General features: G+C 34.0%; 2 protein-coding genes across 2 annotated transcripts in view; both read left to right on the forward strand.

Moving 5' to 3' along the window:
• The window catches only part of LOC139529833 (uncharacterized), a 109,943-nt gene that overhangs the window by 8,237 nt on the left and 78,644 nt on the right, over positions 1–23,062 (forward strand). The window contains exon 2 of the mRNA XM_071325743.1: positions 10,008–10,256. The gene's annotated coding sequence lies outside the window, so the exon portion shown is untranslated. The remainder of the gene's footprint in view (positions 1–10,007; positions 10,257–23,062) is intronic.
• LOC139482924 (uncharacterized) lies at positions 2,284–5,550 on the forward strand. Its single transcript, XM_071266951.1, has 2 exons — positions 2,284–4,771; positions 4,821–5,550. The coding sequence occupies exons 1-2, from the start codon at positions 4,562–4,564 to the stop codon at positions 5,193–5,195; spliced, it is 585 nt and encodes a 194-aa protein (XP_071123052.1). The 5' UTR covers positions 2,284–4,561; the 3' UTR covers positions 5,196–5,550.

Below are 23,062 nucleotides of genomic sequence, written 5' to 3' on the forward strand. Positions count from 1 at the left end.
AGGCGGATGAAAAGTGTTATTATTCCTCAAAGTATAAGGGGTTTGTCTGGGAAGATATGGCTAGACTAACTCATATAAGTATGCAAGTGTCATCCCATTTAATATTTTATAGAATAGTATAAGCTTATGTTTATTACGTCTATTCTCCAGAGTTTCTAAACCTAATTCAATATAAAGTTTTTGTCTGAAGGAATTACGTCGTAAACCTGTAATAATTCTAGCGGCTAGGGAGCAATTGCCCCATACAACATCACCATACTCTAATATAGGTCTAATAAAAGCATAATAAATACGTATCAGTGAACTATCTAATAAATGTTTAACTTGACGAAGCATAGATAGACGAGAGCATGCTTTTTATAAATAATATCAATATGTGAGTTCCATGAAGCTGATGACTGAAATGTTATCCCAAGATGACAGTGAATATTTATTTTCTCAAACCTCTTCCCCGTTTATCTAAAAAAAATACAGGTGGGTGTTCCCTTTCCCTTCTAGTAAATACAATATTTTTAGTTTTCTTAGAGTTTAATTGAACAGCCCATGATTTTGCCCAATTTGAGATAACATCCAAGTCATCAGTCAAAGAAGCAGCTTCTACAGCAGGATCATCATCTACTATAACAAATAAAGAGATGTCATCTGCAAAAAGTATAATATCATTAGAAATGTCATTTACTATATCATTTATATAAATAAGAAACAGAAAGGGTCCTAACTGATACCTGGGGGACACCTGCATGTATACTTCTTAGAGTTGACGAAAAACCTTTTGAAACGACCTCTTGTTGACGATCTGAAAGATAACTTTCTATCCAAGATAACAGCTGATCATTTATGTCAGATTATTTAAGTTTAAATAAAAGTCCTTTATGCCAAACTTTATCGAAAGCTCTAGATACATCACAAAATACAAACCCTACATCCCTCCCACTATCCATATTACTAATAATGTTATGATATATTTCAATTAACTGATTAACAGTAGAGTCACCTGGCTGGAATCCAGATTGAAACTTTGACAAAAGGTTATTACTTCTCATATAATTATACAAATGTTTAAATAGAACTGTTTCCATAATCTTACAAACAAAACTAGTAACAGATATTGGACGATAGTTTAGAGCTGAATGTGGACTACCTTTTCCTTTAAAAATAGGATTAACATGTGCAATTTTCCCTAACAGTGGAACCTGTTTAACTGATAGAGACATATTAAATAACTTAGTTAATAGTTTAGAAATAAAGCTAGCAACCTCTTTTAAAATTCTAGGACTGATACCGTCAGGTCCAGCTGGTTTGTTAACATTCAAGATTTTTAACTGATCTAAATTTTCTTTCTCAGTGATAACAATTTTTTTTTTAAATGACATGGCGGAGGCTCATTATTATCAGGAATTTCTGGGTCTGTATCAATATTAGCTATATTAGCAAAATGATTGTTCAGGATCTCTGATTTGTCCAATGGATGAATAAAATTTTGGCCATCATGTTCCAAAAAAGAAGGAGAATCTCTATTTTTAGTAAAATTTGATACAGACTTGGCAATGCGTCACCATTTACCAGGAGGAATATTTTGTCAATAAGTTGAGATGTCAGTTTGCACTTATAATCTTCTTTTGCCTTTCTAACTAAACTGATAACTTCATTACGAATTTCTCTAATTTTTTTCCAGTGATCTGGATTATTTGAAGTTTTCGCTTTGTGGTGAATTCTATTACAATGTCTTATCTTGTTTCTTATTTAGTTTTTAAGTTATAAAAATCTTTATGATTGAAGACTAAATTTTGTACACATTGTTCACATGATATATGCGACCATTTTTGAAAAAAATTATATTACTTTAATATTACACTTTTAAAAACCATTTTTATTATTTTTCAATTTACCTTGCCTAATTTTAGTTTCATTGTCATTTGCTGTTTCCGTATATTTTAGCCACTCGTCTTGAGTATAACACTTTGTTCCGATAACACTCAATAGAGCAATATATACTTTAATTGCCATTCATAACTCTCAACAGGCCAGGTTTTTAATAAAAAATGATTTACGTCACCAAAAAGAAAACAGATTTTCGTGTAGATTTTTCACATAATATTAGTTACACAGTGTGCAATCGTCCTTATACGATAATTTATCGGGTCAACAAATTCATTTCGGGTGAGGCAAATCCAAACCCGATAATTTTATTGACTCGATAAATTCCGTATTAGGACAATTGCACACTGTGTAACGAATTTATCCTGATTTTGTTATATATGAGCCGCGTCGGATAGAAATCGACCTTATGCAATTCGACGTAAAACGAGTAACGTTACGATAAAGTTTCACAAGTTTTCATACAGGTAGTTTCTGACGTTATAAAAAAAACACCATGTCGCTTTCTGACAAAACTACGTTTTTTCAAAAAAATATTGTGGGGACATTTCTGATCGGATTTTAGTGTACTAGGTACCAATAGAAGCAGAATTGCCACATTTATATTTGTTTATTTGGATAGATTTTTGTTGTATAACGTTTTCAATTTTTGGTAATATAACCAGTATTGTTTGTGTTCAAAAATTTCTTATGTATTTCAACGAAATTAAATTGTAAAAACTGTAACATGTTCATAACATGAGAAACAAAAGTTATGGTCGACAAAACTATGACAAATTAAACTAGTATGCTTTAGACGATTCTGCGTCTTTTAACTCTGTACTGGTGAAAATCCAACATAATATATATATATGCCTTCCCTTTTTTTAGTGGGGTTTTATATGAAATTTGTAAAAAAAAAAGAAGATATACGGAGAAACCTTACAATTTTAATCTGATTAAATCGAGCCTTTAGCTAACGTATTCCATACATATAGGACAAAACTAGTATATTATTTCTGATAAGTTTAGTAAAAAATACCGATATAAATCTTTCACGGAAACCGCTTTATCCGGTCCGACATGAACATTTTCAAATTATCTGATAAAAAAATTCTTCCTGAATCCTGTCCTTTTCTAAATAACATATTTCTCAACCTTAGTATCAGTTTTGGCTAACAGGAATACATTGTTTTGCTAAGGTATGTATTTCCTAATACGTTCTACATATTGAACTATTTTTACGTTCACGATCTATTTTTACATTTTATACAAAGCGAAAGTAACACCAGTCTTAACATGCTTAAAAAAATAATTGTATGCAATTCTTAAGCTTAACTAAACTTAAGTAATATTCTGAAAAACTATTTCTGGTAGTATAAAACAAAATTTGTGCTGTATTGCAAAACTTCGCTACACACAGTGAGACACGCAAAAACAAAAATAGGTCAAAAGTTATTCATATCATTGTACCGTTGCATTTTGAACAATCTAAAAAGAAACAACATCACAACTATACAATATTAAACAAAGACCAACCCGTGCTCTATGTGGATTTTGTACTATGTGCGTGCAATTTATCTGTTCATATCTATTCAGAAATTTAGAAATGTACGTGTTGCGTGTAATTTAGGTTCAATGACATTTCTATTTTGAAATTGAAAGAAAGAGGGAAACTTTTGCATAATACATGTGTACATGTATTTCGAAAACTAATAACTTTCAAAATAAAACCTTTTAAACCCCCTTTTTTATATCCCGACAACTTTAAAATTAGTATTCGGGCAATAAAATTCCCGATCTATGCATCGGTGGGTCTTACAATTTTGCGTCCGTCCGTCCGTCTGAGTGATTAAGGTAACAATTTTGAAAGATGTAAGCTGTGATGTCGGATTAATAAATAATAAACCAAAATTTCATCTAAAAAAACTCGTTTATTTTGAAATTTGAACTACTATAATTTAAAGAGATAGTATTTGGGATTTTGATCTAGATATATTATAAATCACTGTTGAACTATTAAATGTATTATGGCAAAAAGCGCGACAACCAGTCGTATCGAAAAATTCTTTTGGTTCAATTTGTCATTAATTCCATTCCTTTTTAATGTTGTGGTAAATTTCTACCTTATAGCGAGAGCAAGAAATATGTACACTCCAAATATGTTAGTGCATTCGTTAACTCAGAACAACAATATGTTCAACTAACCGTATTTAAAGAAGTTTGGAATGCATGTGTCCCTCATATTCAATTTATGAAACCAAAGACGGATCTGTGTAAAACGTGCTTTCAGTTGAGGGATGATATTTCCGGATCTATTTCAGAAGACGCGAAATAAGTGAGAACTCAAAAATTAATTGACCATATACAGTCTGCGCGGACGCAGCGTGAATATTATACATTATGTATATACACAAAGATCACGTGATGAATTTAGTTGGCTGAGTCTCCAATAGGAAAGTACAACACTCCATGTTCAAAAAATTTTGAAAATGTTCATTACACTATTGACTTTTCACAATATATAAACTTGCAACATTCATCCCAAGAGGTTGGAGCTCTTTACTTTTTAACGCCTCGAAAGGTTCAAATATTTGGAGTTTGCGATGAAAACTTTCCAATGCAAACGAATTATTCTATTGATGAGCAACAAACAATCAGGGAAAATTGAAGTCGGACACATGGACCCAATGCTGTTTTAAGCATGCTCCACCATTATCTGCATGGTAATACTTACGATGAAAAGGCGTGTCATTTTCATGCTGATAATTCTGTGGGACAAAACAAAAATAAAACTACTTTACATTATCTGTTGTGGAGGTGCGCAAAGGGTTTACACAAAACTATTAGTTTGCATTTTATGATTGCTGGGCACACAGAATGTTTATGTGACGCATGTTTAATTTTGGCATGTTAAAAAGGAAAAGAAAGTCGGACGTAAACACTGTATCACAACTGGTTAAAATGTTGACAATTCTGCCAAATGCAATAGGTCAGAAGTTTATAATGAAAATGACGATGACAAACACAGCTTAAAGTGGTACAGATGGGGTAATTTCTATACTAATTATTTCAAACCACCCAGAGGTATAGGAAAATTCCATCACTTCCGATTTACCAGAGTCGTATTTGCGAGAGAAACTCTTGATCAACAGGAGAAAAGACTGGCTTTGCTTAAGGAAAGCACAAACGTACCGGAGTTGCTCACGACACTTCCAGAAGTTATTCAGCCAGCAGGGCTGACAGAGAAGAGAATGCGTTATCTGTACAATGAAGTCCGTCCTTTTTTCCAGTATAATTTCCGTGACGAATTTTGTCCTCGTGCTTCAGAGGAGTAACATTTCACATGTACTGGTTACAGTTGGATTGAAAACTAGAGAATCATTTATGTTCTCATTGTAACAATCTTATAAAATAAATTAAATATTGTATACAAACGCATGTTTTCGTGGCTCTCTCTATAACGAGAAAAGGACCGATAAAGAATAAAATTAATGCACGATAATGCTAATTTCACGACGTTGTCGTGAGATTCTGAAGTTAAATATATGTAGCCGTCACAACTTTGAAATAGCGAAACTTTTAAAAGAAGAAAGCTAGAGTAAAACGGTTTTTTGCATTCAAATTGTATGACTATAAGCAAAATTAATATGAACAAAACTCAAATTGAGATTTTTTTTGCATAAGGTCGATTTCTATAAGAGTTTTCTTGTTTTTCGTGACGCCACCACGAGATTCAACATGGCCGAACAATATAGGCGAAGAATGTATACAAAAGGAAATAATTAGATAATAGTGTTAAGGAAATGAATATTCAAACATAAATAGGTACATCATATCCTAGAAAAATATATAACAAAACGAACGAGTTAATATATTGACAAGCTTTGCAGTGATTATAAAGAATATTTTTTTGGAAAATAAGTGCGACCTGAACCTAGGTCGCAATTCCGAACGTTTTGAAATAGGAAAAATCCGTAGCTCTACGGTCCACAAATAGTCAAAAAAATAACATAAGGACCTAAGAGCTACGATACCGCAGCTAGGACAATATCAGCCAATAAAATTGCAAGAAATTACTCTAAATCAGATAATGATATTTATAAGTTAACAAACATAATGCCTGTCTTTTTGCGATGTTAAAAATATTGCATGCAAGTAAATTCAACCAACTTGTCATGTTGTGTACATTTTGTGTGTGTAAAATGTGTTTAAATTATTTGGTGAGTAACCCGCCATTTCATTTTATAGATATTTTATCGAAGATAGAAAAAACAATACTTACACAGCTGGATTTATTTCACTAAATTGTGTTGGCGGACATGTACGGAAGCGTATTAGCGCCACACATTTTTTTTTTATTTTTCTTCCTATGTTTGCGTTATAACGCAAACCTTTGCGATGTAACGCAAACCTTCGCGTTATAACGCAAACCTTTTGCGTTATAACGCAAACATCTTTATTTCAATTATTCATTAAGTTTTGTATATATGTCCGTCTGTCATTCATTTCGGATGTGATTTACTAGTAGATAAAAAAAGAAACATACATACAAGGCCAAATCATTATAATAAATATGCATAGGAATAATGGAATAATTGAAGTGCAATAATACATAAATTAAGACTGATTTGTGCATCAGAAAAGTATATAATTTAACAAGAAAATAGATATAGTATATAGTCATATTAAAATTGAAAGATCAAAAATAATGTCATACAATTGTGAAACCTCCAAGTCAAATAGACAAAATGATCTTTCTGCTTTAAAATGAATTATTAATAAGGAAACATTTTTTTAAAATCTCAGAATATGATCAAGATTCTTTGATAGAAAGTCATTGAATTTCAATTTCAATATAATGAAGTATTTTTAAGATGCTTGGGTAGCAATTTGAATAGAGAGAACATAATTTTATTAATAAAACATCTTCATTCTATACATTTATTGCCAAAGGGTAGCTTGTTTGAATGTAACCTACTTTACACAGTTCTCAAACGAGAGCTTACTTTGGAAGTATATTTATATTCGGTTATAGCTATATTAGCAGGATTGATTTTTTTCTTAGGTATAACCTCAATTTACTCAATTTTCTTTGTAATATATATACTAGTAGTAACTTGGATATCGTTTTTGGGGACCTTTATAGTTTGTTGTTTAGTGTGAGCCAATGCTCCGTGTTGAAGACCGTAATTCGGCCTATGATGGTTTACTTTTACGAATAGTGACTTAGATGGAGAGTTTTCTTATTGGCACTCATACCACATCTTCTTATATTATTCTGCTCATTATTAGTCATTGATATGATCTAATTATTCAAGCAGTTTACTTTGCAATTACTACAAAGGTGATAAATTTTATTATATCCAGCCTCCTCCATTAATAACTACTGTTTCCTTTGAATCTTAAATAAGAAATAAGATAAAACAAATGTTTGCGTTATATCGCAAATGTTTGCGTTACAACGCAAAGGTTTGCGTTATAACGCAAAGGTAAAGGTTTGCGTTATAACGCAAAGGTTTGCGTTATATCGCAAAGGTTTGCGTTAAAACGCAAAGGTTTGCGTTACAACGCAAAGGTTTGCGTTATAACGCAAAGGTTTGCGTTACAACGCAAAAGGTTTACGTTTTGCGTTATATCGCAAAGGTTTGCGTTATAACGCAAAGGTTTGCGTTATACGCAAACATAGGAAGAAAAATTAAAAAAAAAAATGTGTGGCGCTAATACGCTTCCGTAGACATGAATAATTTTTATGATAAAAATATATTTAAAAAGTTATACAATGAAACATACTGACATTGCAATGATTTTCTCGATTACACTTGATTAACAGATTTTAACCAACCCGATTAACAAACCAACCACCCACATCACCGCATACTCAGATAGATTAACCGACCAATCTCTCGGTTAGCCGAGTGACGGCCGTGGTATTACTAGCATAGAATAAAAGTTCGAAATAGGGTATCAGATGTTTATCCTGTTTACGAAAAAAATTGCACAATTAAAATTTTGTGATCGTTTCCATGATTTTTAGTTCGTATGCCTAATGCTTAACATGTAAATGTCTATTTAAAAGAGGGACGAAAGATACCAGAGGGACAGTCAAACTCATAAATCGAAAATAAACTGACAACGCCTGGCTAAAATGAAAAAAGACAAACAGACAAACAATAGAACACATGACAAAACATAGAAAACTAAAGAATAAGCAGCACGAACCCCACCAAAAACTAGGGTTGATCTCAGGTGTTCCGGAAGGATAAGCAGATCCTGCTCCACGTGTGGCACTCGTCGTTTTGTTTATGTTATAAAAATTCGGTAAATAGTCTAGTTCGGTAGGTCACATTTATGAAAGGGAAGGGGATTGTGGTACCGAAATCCGATATCATTTGTGAAACGGTTATTTCATAACGGTTAACAAACTCGTTATGGCGTCCGTAAAATTTACGAATGGTGATTTCAACTTCACCATTCGGAACTCTTGGTTAAATAGCTTCCTTGTGAGCAGCAACCCTCTATCAAATCATGATAGGAAATGCAAGCACGGGAATATTGTATCAATAGGGAGATTCATACCACGTATGCAGGTGCTGCTGGAATGTTGCTACTTAGAAATGGAAAGTTCACAATTGGAAAGTTACAATCATATCTTTTGTCGTAAAGTTTTGTTTTCAACCGACCCTCATTGTCAATTTCTAGATGTAAGTCAAGATATGAGGCCGACTTAACTGTATCTGTTGTATCCGTTATCTCCAGTTCGATGGGATAGATGCGTTCAACATAGTCACAACATTTTGAATTATTTAGTGAAAGAAAGTCATCTACATGGAGGACAGTAGAGTTAAAGGATATAGCTAACTTCTTATCTTTCTTCCTAAGAAGTTCCTGTATGAAGTCAGCCTCATTATAATAATAATGAAACAAGTCGGCAAGAAGAGGGGCACAATTGGTTCCCTTTGGAATGCCGACAGTCTGTTGAAAAACATGTCCTCCGAACGTAACAAATATGATGTTGTCAATCAAAATATCAAGCATCTTGATAATGTCAGTTTCAGAGAATTTTCTGTTTGAATCAGAGTGATCCTTAACGAAGTAGGATTTATCCATCCCTAAGACAAGATACTTGTATCTACGTTGTCCATTCTTTTTTAAGGATCATGCAAAATAAATTAAATGTTTGTCCAAATATGAGTAAAACTTTCATTCTTCGTTTCATGAGGCACTTTTCTCTATTAAAGTTCTAATTACTACATATATGATATGTACATGGACAAATGTTTATACAGTATTTTGATTTACAGCCGATTTGCATAAAGTGTGTAGGCAAAGGTAATATTTTTGTTAAGCTTGCTTACTAGCTGATCTGTTAAGTCATTTTTGGGTTAGGTAAACTACCCTCTTTTTAAGAGTAGACTAGTACAACAGATACGCAATCTATCGGTCGGTAGAACTAGGCTATTTCGAAAGGTGTGTGGTATACTTTAACTAATAAAGACTTCACGCTTCAGCTAACAAGCAAGCTAACTAAAGATATTATTTTTAGCTATATACTAAATGCGATTGGCTGTAAAGAAAAAAAACAAATATCAACTGTGTTGCTTGTAAGCCAATAACGCAGTCTTTAAAATTGTTCCACAAAGGTTGCAGTCCATAAATCCATATTGTGCATGTGAGGTATACACCAGATACTTAAGTGAGATATAAGTTATATCCTCGTTATTAATTTGTAAGTGTAAAGAAACTTATCTTAGCTTGCACACTATGTAACTAATAATATTATTCAAAATATGAAAACACAATTATTCATAACGTTATTGTTTGCATCATATATCAAGTAGATCCTGAATTTGATCAATTACTAAATTCCGATTTATTGAGAAGTAGAAAATTATATCATGTTCAAATCTAAGAGTAGTGCATAAAAAGGGGGAAAACACGGCTAATGTGCTTAGTTCGTTTTCTATACTAATCACATTTCTTCTAGTAATGTTAAAAATCAAAAAGAAAATGAAAACATGCAACTACAATGTATGGCCACATAGGAAGGACAAAAGAACAAATACTAATAATTGTAATATTTGGTCATACTTTCTATTTTATACACAGCAATATTGTAACACAGCTCTAACATAAGTCATATATTACAGATCAAAAGGACAATGGAGATATAACACTTACAAGTTCAAATCCGCATAGACTTATATACTGCCAATGGCAACGTGAGTCATCATCAGGTCAATTTGAAGATCTGACTGACAGGGAGAAAGACAAATATAAAAACAGAGGAACAATAATAATGACTATTAAATCGTTTAACTTAACTGATTGTGGATCATACCGTTGTAAATGTCATGGTCCGTCTAAGAATTATAAATACAGCTCTAGTGTGACAATTGGTAAGTTTTTGTATTATTGTTTTCAGATTAAAAACTACACAGTAACATACAGAGTAAGTTGCCCTTATTTTTGAAAAAGTCACATGAGAAATAGGCGACTATACTAGTCTAATAAGATGGTCACAGATGGCTGCATATGTAAAGCAAAATTATATCCGGATGAAATTTGATCCGGAGGAAAAAATGTCACAGTATTTGTTGTTGTTTTTTTATCCGGAGGAAAACATTTCCCTGGAATAGTTTTTCCTTTGCCGTGAAATTCTATCTGGGTAGTTAACTTATTGAATAGTTATTAGAAAAAACTTATCCTTTACAAATACTATGAAATAATAATAGTGTATTTGAATTAAAGCTAAATTGTTAAAAAAAAAGTATTATAATGGGAAATTATTTCACAAATTATCTTTGAAAAAATTTCCAGAAATATTCAAGTAAATATCATTCTTTTAAAAAGAAAATGATCATGAAACATAAGAAAGAAAACCAGAAGTATTTTCAAAGATGGTAATTGTGAAATAATATCATGATTAAAAAAGGTAAGTGAAATCAATTAAAAAGTTAAAAGTGATTTGTTTTCAGATCTCAGTACAAATCTATAATACTAAAGTAACGAGGTCCAATTTGTCAGCCGTCATCGGTTACAAACGACAAATCAAAGAATTCAACTTTATATATAGCTAATATAGGACAATGGTGTAGATTAAAAATTACACCAATCAAGACCCTATTGTTTTCCACATAATTAATATTGCCAATAATTAACAAGTTCCGGGTCGAATCCGATACCGGTACCAGTAGTATATTCACCTGTTACCTATTACCTTATCTGTACGTTTCGCATCTGACAGGCGCACCACCAAACGGTGTATTTAGGATTTTGCTATATACACGGGTCATAATCACAGGATTGACACTACTAAAATCAATCATAATTTTGTCAAATTGTTCCCTATTGTCGTATTTTCATCAGTAAGACTTGCTAAGATAACAATACGAATACTAAAAATCTGGACTTAAAGTTAGCGGGCATGACGTAAAACAGCGAATCAAAGAATCCAACTTTATTTATAACTGATATAGAACAATGCTGTTGATTAAAAAATACTCCATCCGGCCGGGACCTTTTGTTTTCCAAATAATTAATATTACCAATTATTGATAAGTTCCAGGTCGACGGGTTCAAACAGAGAGATTTGAAAGCAGAGAAAACTGTGTATCTTATAATCGTCATGACTTTATCAGATGACAATACCAATACTAAAATAAGGCTTACGCATAGTTATATACTTTAATTCAGTCGCGGACCCGCGATATCACGGGTGTGTTCTAGTATAAATAAAAAAGTAAAGGTAGAAATATAGTTGCATTACTAATGTTAACAGTAATGGAAGAATTTAATTATGATGATATCTTTAACTATATAAATAGTTTTGTCTGGGGACAAGAATGTACATGTAGTTGTTAATTATATGGAAATCAGATAAATCATAGCAAAACAATATATTTGACCAAAAGCAATTTCAACAGCTGGATAGTATTTATCAGTGAAATGTTATCTGTCTTATTAAATCATGCTGTAAGTCATCTTTTTATATAAATGAATATATAAAAAAAAGATTCAAGGAAAATTTCACGTATGAATTAGATTCAAGAAAATATCATATAACCATCTTTAAAATATGAATTGCTCATAATTACCTTCCTAGTTTGATTAATTATGCAAATTATTATTTCTTCTACCTTTGTGAAACATTTTATAATTATAGTCGGGTATATATTGATTGCGAATAACTTACATAGTAGTTAATGGGACTCTATTTCACAAGGTTCTGTGAAATATGGTACGGCAAATATATACCGGTACATACTATCCGCATAACACAGATAGATTTTCACTCCTCTGGAAAAAATCTACTTGTGAAATATCATGTCTGGAAAAAAAAAATACTGTGACAAATTATCACCAGGATAAAATATCACAGAGTAAGAAATAAACCGTTACACATAAAGTCCTGCGGCGGCAAATTAAATGCATATTCAGGACAAGAACATGTCAGTGTAATATGAATGTTTACCTTGCTTTGTACTAGATTGAAATGCTGAGCCAGACTTTTTAGTGTGCTAATTCACAAGGTAACAGTCCACAAGAAGACACACCACCCTACACAATATCCTGACCCCGTGCCGACCAGTCTTTGCTATGGAAAGCCAACGGGGTCAAAATTCTTACTTCGTACAATTTGTAACTTGTAACTGTATGATTTGTATATTGCTGTTTTGTAACTTGTCGATTCGTTAAATGTCAACTTGTATATTTATGGTTTGTAACTTGTTGATTCCAGTAAGTTGTCAATTTGTATATTGATGTTTAGTAATTTGTCGATTCATAAAATGTCGATTTGTAAATTGTCAACTTGTATATTGATGTTTTGTAACTTGCCGATTTGTAAATTGTCAATTTGTGTATTGACGTTTTGTAACTTGTCGATTCGTAAATTGTCAATTTGTATATTGATGTTTTGTAAATTGCAACATGTCGATTCGTTAAATGTCAATGTGTGATTTGTCAATGTGTGAAATGTCATCGTTGTATTATGCTTACGATCATTATGACGACAGATGGCGCTCGGTTTCTTCTTCGGTGTATAAGCCTCCTATAAGTAGGAGCACCGCCATATGGAATATATAACTTGTAATTTTAATAAATCAATAACAGCAAATGCGTCTAAAAGAAAGCAAAACAAAAATTGCATGTTTACAGGATCCCAGTTTTATTTTATTTACTGACATGGACTTTTGTTTGAGATTTGAAACTATATAAAAATACATCCCGATTAGTCCAGTGCGTCGACGTAATCGATCTCTCCTAATTGCAAGGTTAATGAAATAGTCGTTGGTCAGTGGAATATAACGACTGGATTCTTCAGGTAAATACATTAAGGAGATGTGGCAATAAACCGTATGATTGCCTATGAGACAACTATCCACCAAAGCGAAGTTCAAATAAAGTCAATGTAAGCAAGTATAGGCAACCTACGGCCTTCAACAATGAGAAAACCTAATACCATATAGTCGGCTATAAAAGGCTATATCATTACTGGAAAACCCAGGTACTAGTGATAAACGATTTCTAGTAATCCTAAAATGCTATTATCGGACCATTTTAATCTGACAGGAGGGGACATATATATATATACATTACTACCGATTTTTCTGATCAAGAAGCTTAAAAATTGCCGCTACAAGATTTTCGTTCTGTAAATAATTACAACCAAAAAGACCAAAATATTCACGCGTCCCTCGATCTCAACAGCTGCTTAACGCCCAGTATTCCCAATATGAACCCCACCCGGTGCCACGCCTCCTTATAGCCCGCCAACCTTACCACATCTTATATTTTGTCGACCGGATCGTAAATTTATCGAAATGATTCACGATGTTAATCAATAATTTTTCGTAAATTTGCATGTCATATAAAATAAAAAAATCATTTGCAATGAATTCGTAACAATATAATCCTAACTCAATTGACAAACCATGCCAAACCTCAAATCATGTGCAAATATTTTCATGGAGAAATAAAATTAGTGTTAGCATATTGGGGATATTTACCGCTGTCATGGAAATGGCGAGATGTCGTGATCTTTTCTCAGACAAGTCAAAGGGATATGGCGTCACTTTGGTTAAAAGTGGGTGTATAAGGGGAGGGGGTGAAATTTAAAAAAAATATGTTTATAACCCCGCCGCATTTTTGCGCCTGTCCCAAGTCAGGAGCCACTGGCCTTTGTTAGTCTTGTATGATTTTCAATTTTAGTTTCTTGTTTATAATTCGTAACTGTAGTCGACCAATGAAAGTAAGTAAGACTTAGTGTATAATTAGGAGTTTAGTATGACGTCCATAATCACAGATTTAGCATACAAATTTGTTTTGGGGCCAGCTGAACGACTCCTCCGGGTGCGGCAGTTTCTCGCTGCATTGAAGACTCATTGCTGGCCTTCGTCTGTTGTCTGCTCTATGGTCGGGTTGTTGTCGCTTTAACACATTCCCCATTTCCTTTGTCAATTTTATGTAGGTGACGCGTGTAGTAAAAAATAAACAGTTTCATAGTTTTATGATCATGGTCATTAACAAAATATCAAGAGGGGACACCTCCTAATATAGTATCTGTATCTGTAGGAAAACATTGTGGATAGAAATACTTGCTTTAACACAACGGTAGAGAGAGCGCCGTCGATGTGTTGACGATGCACGAGAGCAGTTTCTGAACAACTGTCAACGCTCGGTGTGCGCACTAGTTTCTTCAAGGTGGTTCCATTCAAATACTGTTTTTACGAAAAATGAGTTGGAATATTGTGGTATTTTGCTCGTTGAGATCTCAAAACACTTTGTGTAGTTTTTGATATGTATTTTTTTTTCACAACATTTCTTGACTGATGATCACTGGTAATTGTTAAATCTGGCCCTTGGCACCAATTCAGTGTTCTTTTTGAACGAGCTTTTTTTATTGACCGTGGCTCTATAGCACTGAGAAACCAGCCCCTCCGGCCTCGACCACCCCGTACAGAAATATTAGCTTCTTATGGAACGCAACAGCTGTCTTATGTGGAACTTTGATATATCTTTATGTTGTTTTATTATTACTTAATGATATTTTGTCTTTCAACTTTACTTAATATGGTTTTGACATTACGTAATGATGTTTTAATATAACTCAATATGGAATAGTCATTGCTTAATGCTATTTCGATATTACACGATATGGTTTCGTATTGACTTGATATAGTTTTGTCAGTACTCAATATGGTTTTGTCATTACTCGATGTGGTTTCACCATTATTACCAGTTACTCAAATTCAAAGTTGTAGAACTCTGCCTTTAAATGTGACTCAAACTCAAAGTCTAACTCGAAACTCAATGCTCAATAGAACCTTATTTCTAATCATGACTTGAATTCGAAAACTAACTCAAAGTTTAACTCAAACAGTAACCCGAACTTTAATTTGAACACTAATTAGATCATTCAAGGCACATACAACATAGAAATCTATCTAAAAATAGAACATGTTTTTCTGAATTGGTCACGTGGTTTTACCTCTTCAGGTAATGGGATAACCACATCAAAGAATGACAGGACTACATCAAAGAATGACAAGACCACATCAAATAATGAAACAAACACTACATCAAGTAGTGTAAAATCGTCAAATTTTGAAACATCATTACGTAATGTTAAAATCATATTAAGAATAGACAAATCATCATTACGAAATAACAAAACCACATCATGTAATGAAACAACTACATCACGTTAAGTCACATACACATCAAGTAATGTTAAAACCACATTGACTAATGACACAACCATATTAAATAATGGTGAAACCACATCGAGTTTCAAATTTCTTATCAGGAATCCTAGTGTTAATTATGCCTTTTTGACTACGTTGGAAATATCGGTAGTCCAATTTAGGTCCTCGTTTAGTTTTCTGGTTCCTTTAGATTTTATGACAAAATAGTGCATAATCAATACAGTTTTAATATATAGTATATATACATTAATTAAGTGACTCATTTAAAATAATTTTTCATTCAGTTTGTTTTGCAAAGTACACATATGATATAATAAAACATTTTTTTTATCTTCATTACTCAGGAGCCGAATAAATAAAGATAGTTCGTCCATTTGCTTCTTGTATTAAAACATCATTAGATAATTACATTTTCCAAGAAGTTCCAAGAAGACTAAAACAGAATCCTCCAATTCAAAGATAAAGTTTATAGTATCATATTTTCATTTTTTTGCAGGAGCAAAAAAAAACACTACCATAACTCTCGAGCATGCGCAAAATATCAATATACAAATTGACAATTTACGAATCGACAAGTTACAAAACATCAATATACAAATTGACAATTTAAGGAATTGACAATTTAAGGAATTGACAAATCACACAGTTACAAGTTTCACAGTTATACAAGTTACAAATTGACAAGTTACGAAGTAAGAATTTTGACCCCGTTGGCTTTCCATACTTTGCAACCCTTAATTCCAACAGTGGTCAACAGCCTAATGATCTCCGATCAGGACAGTCAACGGATAGTACGTACACAACTGGCATAAAGCATCATTTGATTGTTCCGTGACTAACTCTATTCACTAAAGAAATTTATGATTTGCTACTATTAATCATCGTGTTTATAGGGTGAGTTATCTCGCCTACCACAATCTTGATAATTCGCAATTAAATTATTTCTGTAAAAACAATACAGATCTAGCTATAGTTCTTATCCAAATATATTTAAATATATATATACGCGAACTAAACATTTGAGGGAAGCATTAAATAATTTAATTGCATGGGCGAGAGATAATGAAAACCTGATTTGAACATTTTTTTTTAAGTACAGAAATTTCTACTTGAACATGATTATTGCAATATCAAAAAGTATTAATTAATGTAACGGTTTTAATAAAAGTTTCTATTTATAGAAAAATATTTTTCTATGTTAACATGATTGAAACCAAAAATTACATTAATGTTGTTAGGTACATTCAAAGAAAACATGGAGAACATTAACATAGGTACTTTTTTTTTGTTGCCCTCCCCCCTTTTTTTCAAAATCCGGGTTATTTTCCCTGTCTTCTACTGATTTCAATTATTTTCGCGTTTTTCTGTATTATAAGTATATCAATATACTACAAATAACTTGCAATTTGCTATTTACTATCAATTCCAAGCGGTCAGTGATATTTTAATATTAAAAAACGCGAAAATGATTGAAATTAGTAGAAAACGAAAAAAATAACGGATTTTGAAAAAAAGGGGGAGGGTTAAAAAACATTGTCCTGTCCTCAAGTACCTTTGCATATTTGTTACGATATTTCCATGCTTGTATTTCCTATCATGATTTGATTTTCCTTGGTAGAGAGTTACTGCTCACAAGGAAGCTATTAAACTAAGACAATGATGAAGTTGAAATCATCCCTTCGTAATCAAGTTTTACGGACGCAATCACGAGTTGGGTGACCGTTATGGAATAACCGTTTCAAAGATGAAATCGGATATGTTCCTTACTTCGTAACTACAGTCCTCTTCCCTTTTCATGAATGTGACCTACCGACTTAGACTATTTTGCTGGGTTTTTGATAACACGAGCAACGCGACGGGTGCCACATATGGAGCAGGATCTGCTTACCCTTCCAGAACAACTGAGATAACCCCCAGTTTTTGGTGGGGTTCGTGTTGCTTAGTCTTTAGTTTTCCATTTTGTGTCATGTGTACTATTAGTTGTCTGTTTGTCTTTTTTCAGTTTAAGCCATGGTGTTGTTAGTTTATTTTTGTTCTATGAGTTTGACTGTACCTCTTGTTTCTTTCGTCCCTCTTTTATTCTAATGTCCAACGAAATCTAAACTCAAATTATGGTCATAGAAGCCATCGTTATAGGTGTGGATTTTTTTCAGAATTGATTGCTTCTTTTTTTTAAATTCATTGGGGTGGAAAAGCGTTGACCGAAGTACATTTTGTTGCGCTTCATTCTAAAAATGTGCGTTTAGTCTATGCTTTTACAACACTATGCAATCACTATAAGAAGCATTCAATACTTATATTTATCTTTATTTTTGCTAGGTTCATGAAACCATGTTTTTTATCAAGATTTTCTTTTGTTTAACTGTGCACTTTATTGAAGAAGCTCGTGTCATTAAGAATATTACATTTCATTTTGAAAATGAAGGTTAATTTCAGAATGACGCGAGATTGCTGTTAGCCAATCAAAATAACGTATCATAATGAAATATACATGCAATGTAATTATTCGGAAACTAACATATAACTCATAGTCTCTTTTATTCATGTCCTGTTACGTACCTATTTTTTGCATCAATATATATTTTTATTATTCACACTCCGTGTTTCAGCGTAGATTTATTCTGATATCAATTGAAGAGTAATATTATGGTAAACAAAACTTCGCACATACAACGTCCTGAGCGTGGATACATTTTAAAGTACATTTAAAAGAACTATTAGAGACTTTAATAAATATTGAATCTGAATCTGAATCTATAATCATAGAAAATTTGCAAATCATACGTCCTGATCGTGGATTAATTCTGATGTCAACTAAAAAGTTATGTAATGGTCTAATACGACTGGTACATCCAACGTCATGAGCGTGGATTAATTCTGATGTCCATTGAAAAGTAATATCATGGTCATTTAAGACTGGCACATCCAACGTCCTGAGCGTGGATTAATTCTGATATCCAATAAAAAGTCATGTAATGGTCAAATAAGACTTGCACACCCAACGTCCTGAGCGTGGATTAGTTCTGATGTCCACTAAAAAGTCAAGTAATGGTAAAAAAAGACTGTCACATCCTACGTCCTAAGCGTGGATTAATTCTGATGTCAACTTAAAAGTCATGTATGATGTCAACTTAAAAGTCATGTAATGGTCATCCAAGAATGGCACATCCTACGTCCTGAGCGTGGATTAGTTGTGATGTTCCATTAAAAAGCACTTCATGGTCATTCAAAATTGGCACATCCTACGTCCTGAGCGTGGATTAATTCTGATGTCCCATTAAAAAGCACTTCACGGTCATCCAAGAATGGCACATCCAAAGTCCTGAGCGTGGATTAATTCTGATGTCCCATTAAAAAGCACTTCACGGTCATCCAAGAATGGCACATCCAACGTCCTGAATGTAGATTGATTCTGATGTCCCATTCAAAAGCACTTCATGGTCATCCAAAAATGGCACATCCAACGTTAACGTCCTGGGCGTGGATTAATTCTGATGTCCCATTAAAAAGCACTTCACGGTCATCCAAGAATGGCACATCCAACGTCCTGAGTGTAGATTGATTCTGATGTCCCATTCAAAAGCACTTCATGGTCATCCAAGAATGGCACATCCAACGTCCTGAGTGTAGATTGATTCTGATGTCCCATTCAAAAGCACTTCATGGTCATCCAAAAATGGCACATCCAACGTCCTGGGCGTGGATTAATTCTGATGTCCCATTCAAAAGCACTTCATGGTCATCCAAAAATGGCACAACCAACATCCTGAGCGTGGATTAATTCTGATGTCCCATTAAAAAGCACTTCACGGTCATCCAAGAATGGCACATCCAACGTCCTGTGTGTAGATTGATTCTGATGTCCCATTCAAAAGCACTTCATGGTCATCCAAAAATGGCACATCCAACGTCCTGGGCGTGGATTAATTCTGATGTCCCATTAAAAAGCAGTTCATAGTCATCCAATAATGGCACATCCAACGTCCTGATCGTGGATTAAATCTGATGTCCCATTAAAAAGTACTTCATGGTCATCCAAGAATGGCACATCCAACGTCCTGAGTGTGGATTAACTCTGATGTCCCATTAAAAAGCACTTCACGGTCATCCAAGAATGGCACATCCAACGTCCTGAGTGTAGATTGATTCTGATGTCCCATTCAAAAGCACTTCATGGTCATACAAGAATGGCACATCCAACGTCCTGGGCGTGGATTAATTCTGATGTCCCATTAAAAAGCAGTTCATGGTGATCCAATAATGGCACATCCAACGTCCTGGGCGTGGATTAATTCTGATGTCCCAATAAAAAGCACTTCATGGTCATCAAAGAATGTCACATCCTACGTCCTGAGCGTTGACTGATTATGATGTCCAATTAAAAAGCACTAGATGGTCATCCAAGAATGGCACATCTAACGTCCTGATTGGATTAATTATGATGTCCCATTAAAGAGCACTTCATGGTCATCCAATAATGGCACATCCAACGTCCTGAGCGTGGATTAATTCTGATGTCCCATTAAAAAGTACTTCATGGTCATCCAAGAATGGCACATCCAACGTCCTGAGTGTGGATTAACTCTGCTGTCCCGTTAAAAAGCACTTCATGGTCATCCAAGAATTGCACATCCAACATCCTGAGCGTGGATTAATTCTGATGTCCCATTAAAGAGCACTTCATGGTCATCCAAGAATGTCACATCCAACGTCCTGAGCGTGGATTAATTATAATGTCCCATTAAAAAGCACTTCAAGTTAATCCACGAATGGCACATCCAAAGTCCTGAGTGTGGATTAATTCTGATGTCCCATTAAAAAGCACTTCATGATCATCCAAGATTGGCACAGCCTACGTCCTGAATGTTGATTAATTCTGATGTCCATTGAAAAGTATTTTATGGTCATACAAGATGTGCACATCCAACGTTCTGAGCGTTGATTAATTTTAAAGTCCATTTAAAAGTACTATTATGATCATAGAATATTTGCATATCTAACATCCTGTGTGGAATAATTCTGATGTCCACTAAAAAGTTCAAAACGGTCAAAGAAGATTTGCACATCCAACGTCCTCAACGTACTGATATCAATTGAAAAGTAATATTATGTTCAAAGAAGCTTGGCACATCCAACGTCCTGAGCGTTGATTAATTCTGATGTCAAATAAAAAGTCATGTTAAGGTCGAATAAGACTGGGACAACCAACGTTCTTAACGTGGATTAATTCTGATTTCAACAAAAAGTTAAATTATATTTGTAAAAACTAGGCAAATCCAACGTCCTGAGCGTGGATTAATTCTAAAGTCCACTAAAAGTCATGTAATGGTAAAATAAGATTGGCACATCCAACGTACTGAGTGTGGATTATTCTGATGTCCCCTAAAATGTCATGTGATGATCAAATAAGATTAGCACATCCAACGTCCTGAGCGTGAACTTATTCTGATGTCAACTAAAAAGTCATGTAATGGTCAAATTAGACTGGCATATCCAACGGCCTTAGTGCGGATTAATTCTGATTTCCAACTAAAAAGTCATGTAATGGTCAAATAAGACTGGCACAGCTCACCTCATCAGCGTGAATTTCCATCAAAAAGTAATATTATGTTCATAGACACTTTCATCGTCCTGCGCGTGGATATATTATAATGTCCACTAAAAAGTCATGTAATGGTTAAATCAGTTAGACACATCCAACGTCCTCAGCGTGGATATACTGTAAACCAACTTATTTTCGCGGATACTTTATTTCGCGTTTTACCCTTTCTAGTCCAATTCGCGGCTTTTTAATTTCGCGATTTTCAAATTCATTAGATGTAGTTTAATAAGGAAATATCCACGTTTTACATTTTCGCGACGATTTATATTCGTGTTAATTTTGTACTCGCAAAATTCGCGAAAATATATCGCTCGCGAAAATAAGTTGGTTTACAGTATTCTGATGTCTACTAAAAAGTCATGCAATGGTCAAATAGGATTTGCACATCCAACGGTATGAGCGTGGATTAACTCTGATGTCCGCTAAAAAGTCATGTAAAGGTCAAATAAGTGTGACACATCCAACATCCTGAGCGTGGATTAATTCTGATGTCCACAAAACTGTCATGTAAAGGTCAAATAACACTGGCACATCCAACGTCCTGAGCGTGATTTAATTCAGATGTCCACTAACAAGTCATGTAATGGTCAAATAAGTCTGGCACATCCAACGTCCTGAGCGTGGATAAAATCTGACGTCCATTGAAAAGTCCAGCAATGGTCGTATAAGACTGGCACATCCAACGTCTAAAGCGCGGATTAATTCTGATGCCCACTAAAAAGTCATGTAATGGGCAAATAAGACTGGCACATCCATCGTCCTGAGAGTGGATAAATTCTGATGCCCACTTAAAAGTCATGTAATGGGCAAATAAGACTGGCACATCCATCGTCCTGAGCGTGGATTAATTCTGATGTCAACTAAAAAGTCATGTAATGGGCAAATAAGACTGGCACATTCAACGTCCTATGCGTTGATTAATTCTGATGTCCGCTAAAAAGTCATGTAAAGGTCAAATAAGTGTGACACATCCAACATCCTGAGCGTGGATTAATTCTGATGTCCACAAAACTGTCATGTAAAGGTCAAATAACACTGGCACATCCAACGTCCTGAGCGTGATTTAATTCAGATGTCCACTAACAAGTCATGTAATGGTCAAATAAGTCTGGCACATCCAACGTCCTGAGCGTGGATAAAATCTGACGTCCATTGAAAAGTCCAGCAATGGTCGTATAAGACTGGCACATCCAACGTCTAAAGCGCGGATTAATTCTGATGCCCACTAAAAAGTCATGTAATGGGCAAATAAGACTGGCACATCCATCGTCCTGAGAGTGGATTAATTCTGATGCCCACTAAAAAGTCATGTAATGGGCAAATAAGACTGGCACATCCATCGTCCTGAGCGTGGATTAATTCTGATGTCAACTAAAAAGTCATGTAATGGGCAAATAAGACTGGCACATCCAACGTCCTGAGCGTTTATTAATTCTGATGTCAAATAAAAAGTCATGTTAAGGTCGAATAAGACTGCAACAACCAACGTTCTGAACGTGGATTAATTCTGATTTCCATCAAAAAGTTAAATTATGTTTGTAGAAACTAGGCAAATCCAACGTCCTGAGCGTGGATTAATTCTAAAGTCCACTAAAAGTCATGTAATGGTAAAATAAGATTGGCACATCCAACGTCCTGAGCGTGGATTAATTCTGATGTCCCCTAAAATGTCATGTGATGATCAAATAAGATTAGCACATCCAACGTCCTGAGCGTGAATTTATTCTGATGTCAACTAAAAAGTCATGTAATTGTCAAATAAGACTGGCATAGCTCACCTCATCAGCGTGAATTTCCATCAAAAAGTAATATTATGTTCATAGACACTTTCATCGTCCTGAGCGTGGATATATTATAATGTCCACTAAAAAGTCATGTAATGGTTAAATCAGTC

This window comes from Mytilus edulis, chromosome 7 (assembly GCF_963676685.1).
Source record: "Mytilus edulis chromosome 7, xbMytEdul2.2, whole genome shotgun sequence".
NCBI classification, from domain to species: domain Eukaryota; kingdom Metazoa; phylum Mollusca; class Bivalvia; order Mytilida; family Mytilidae; genus Mytilus; species Mytilus edulis.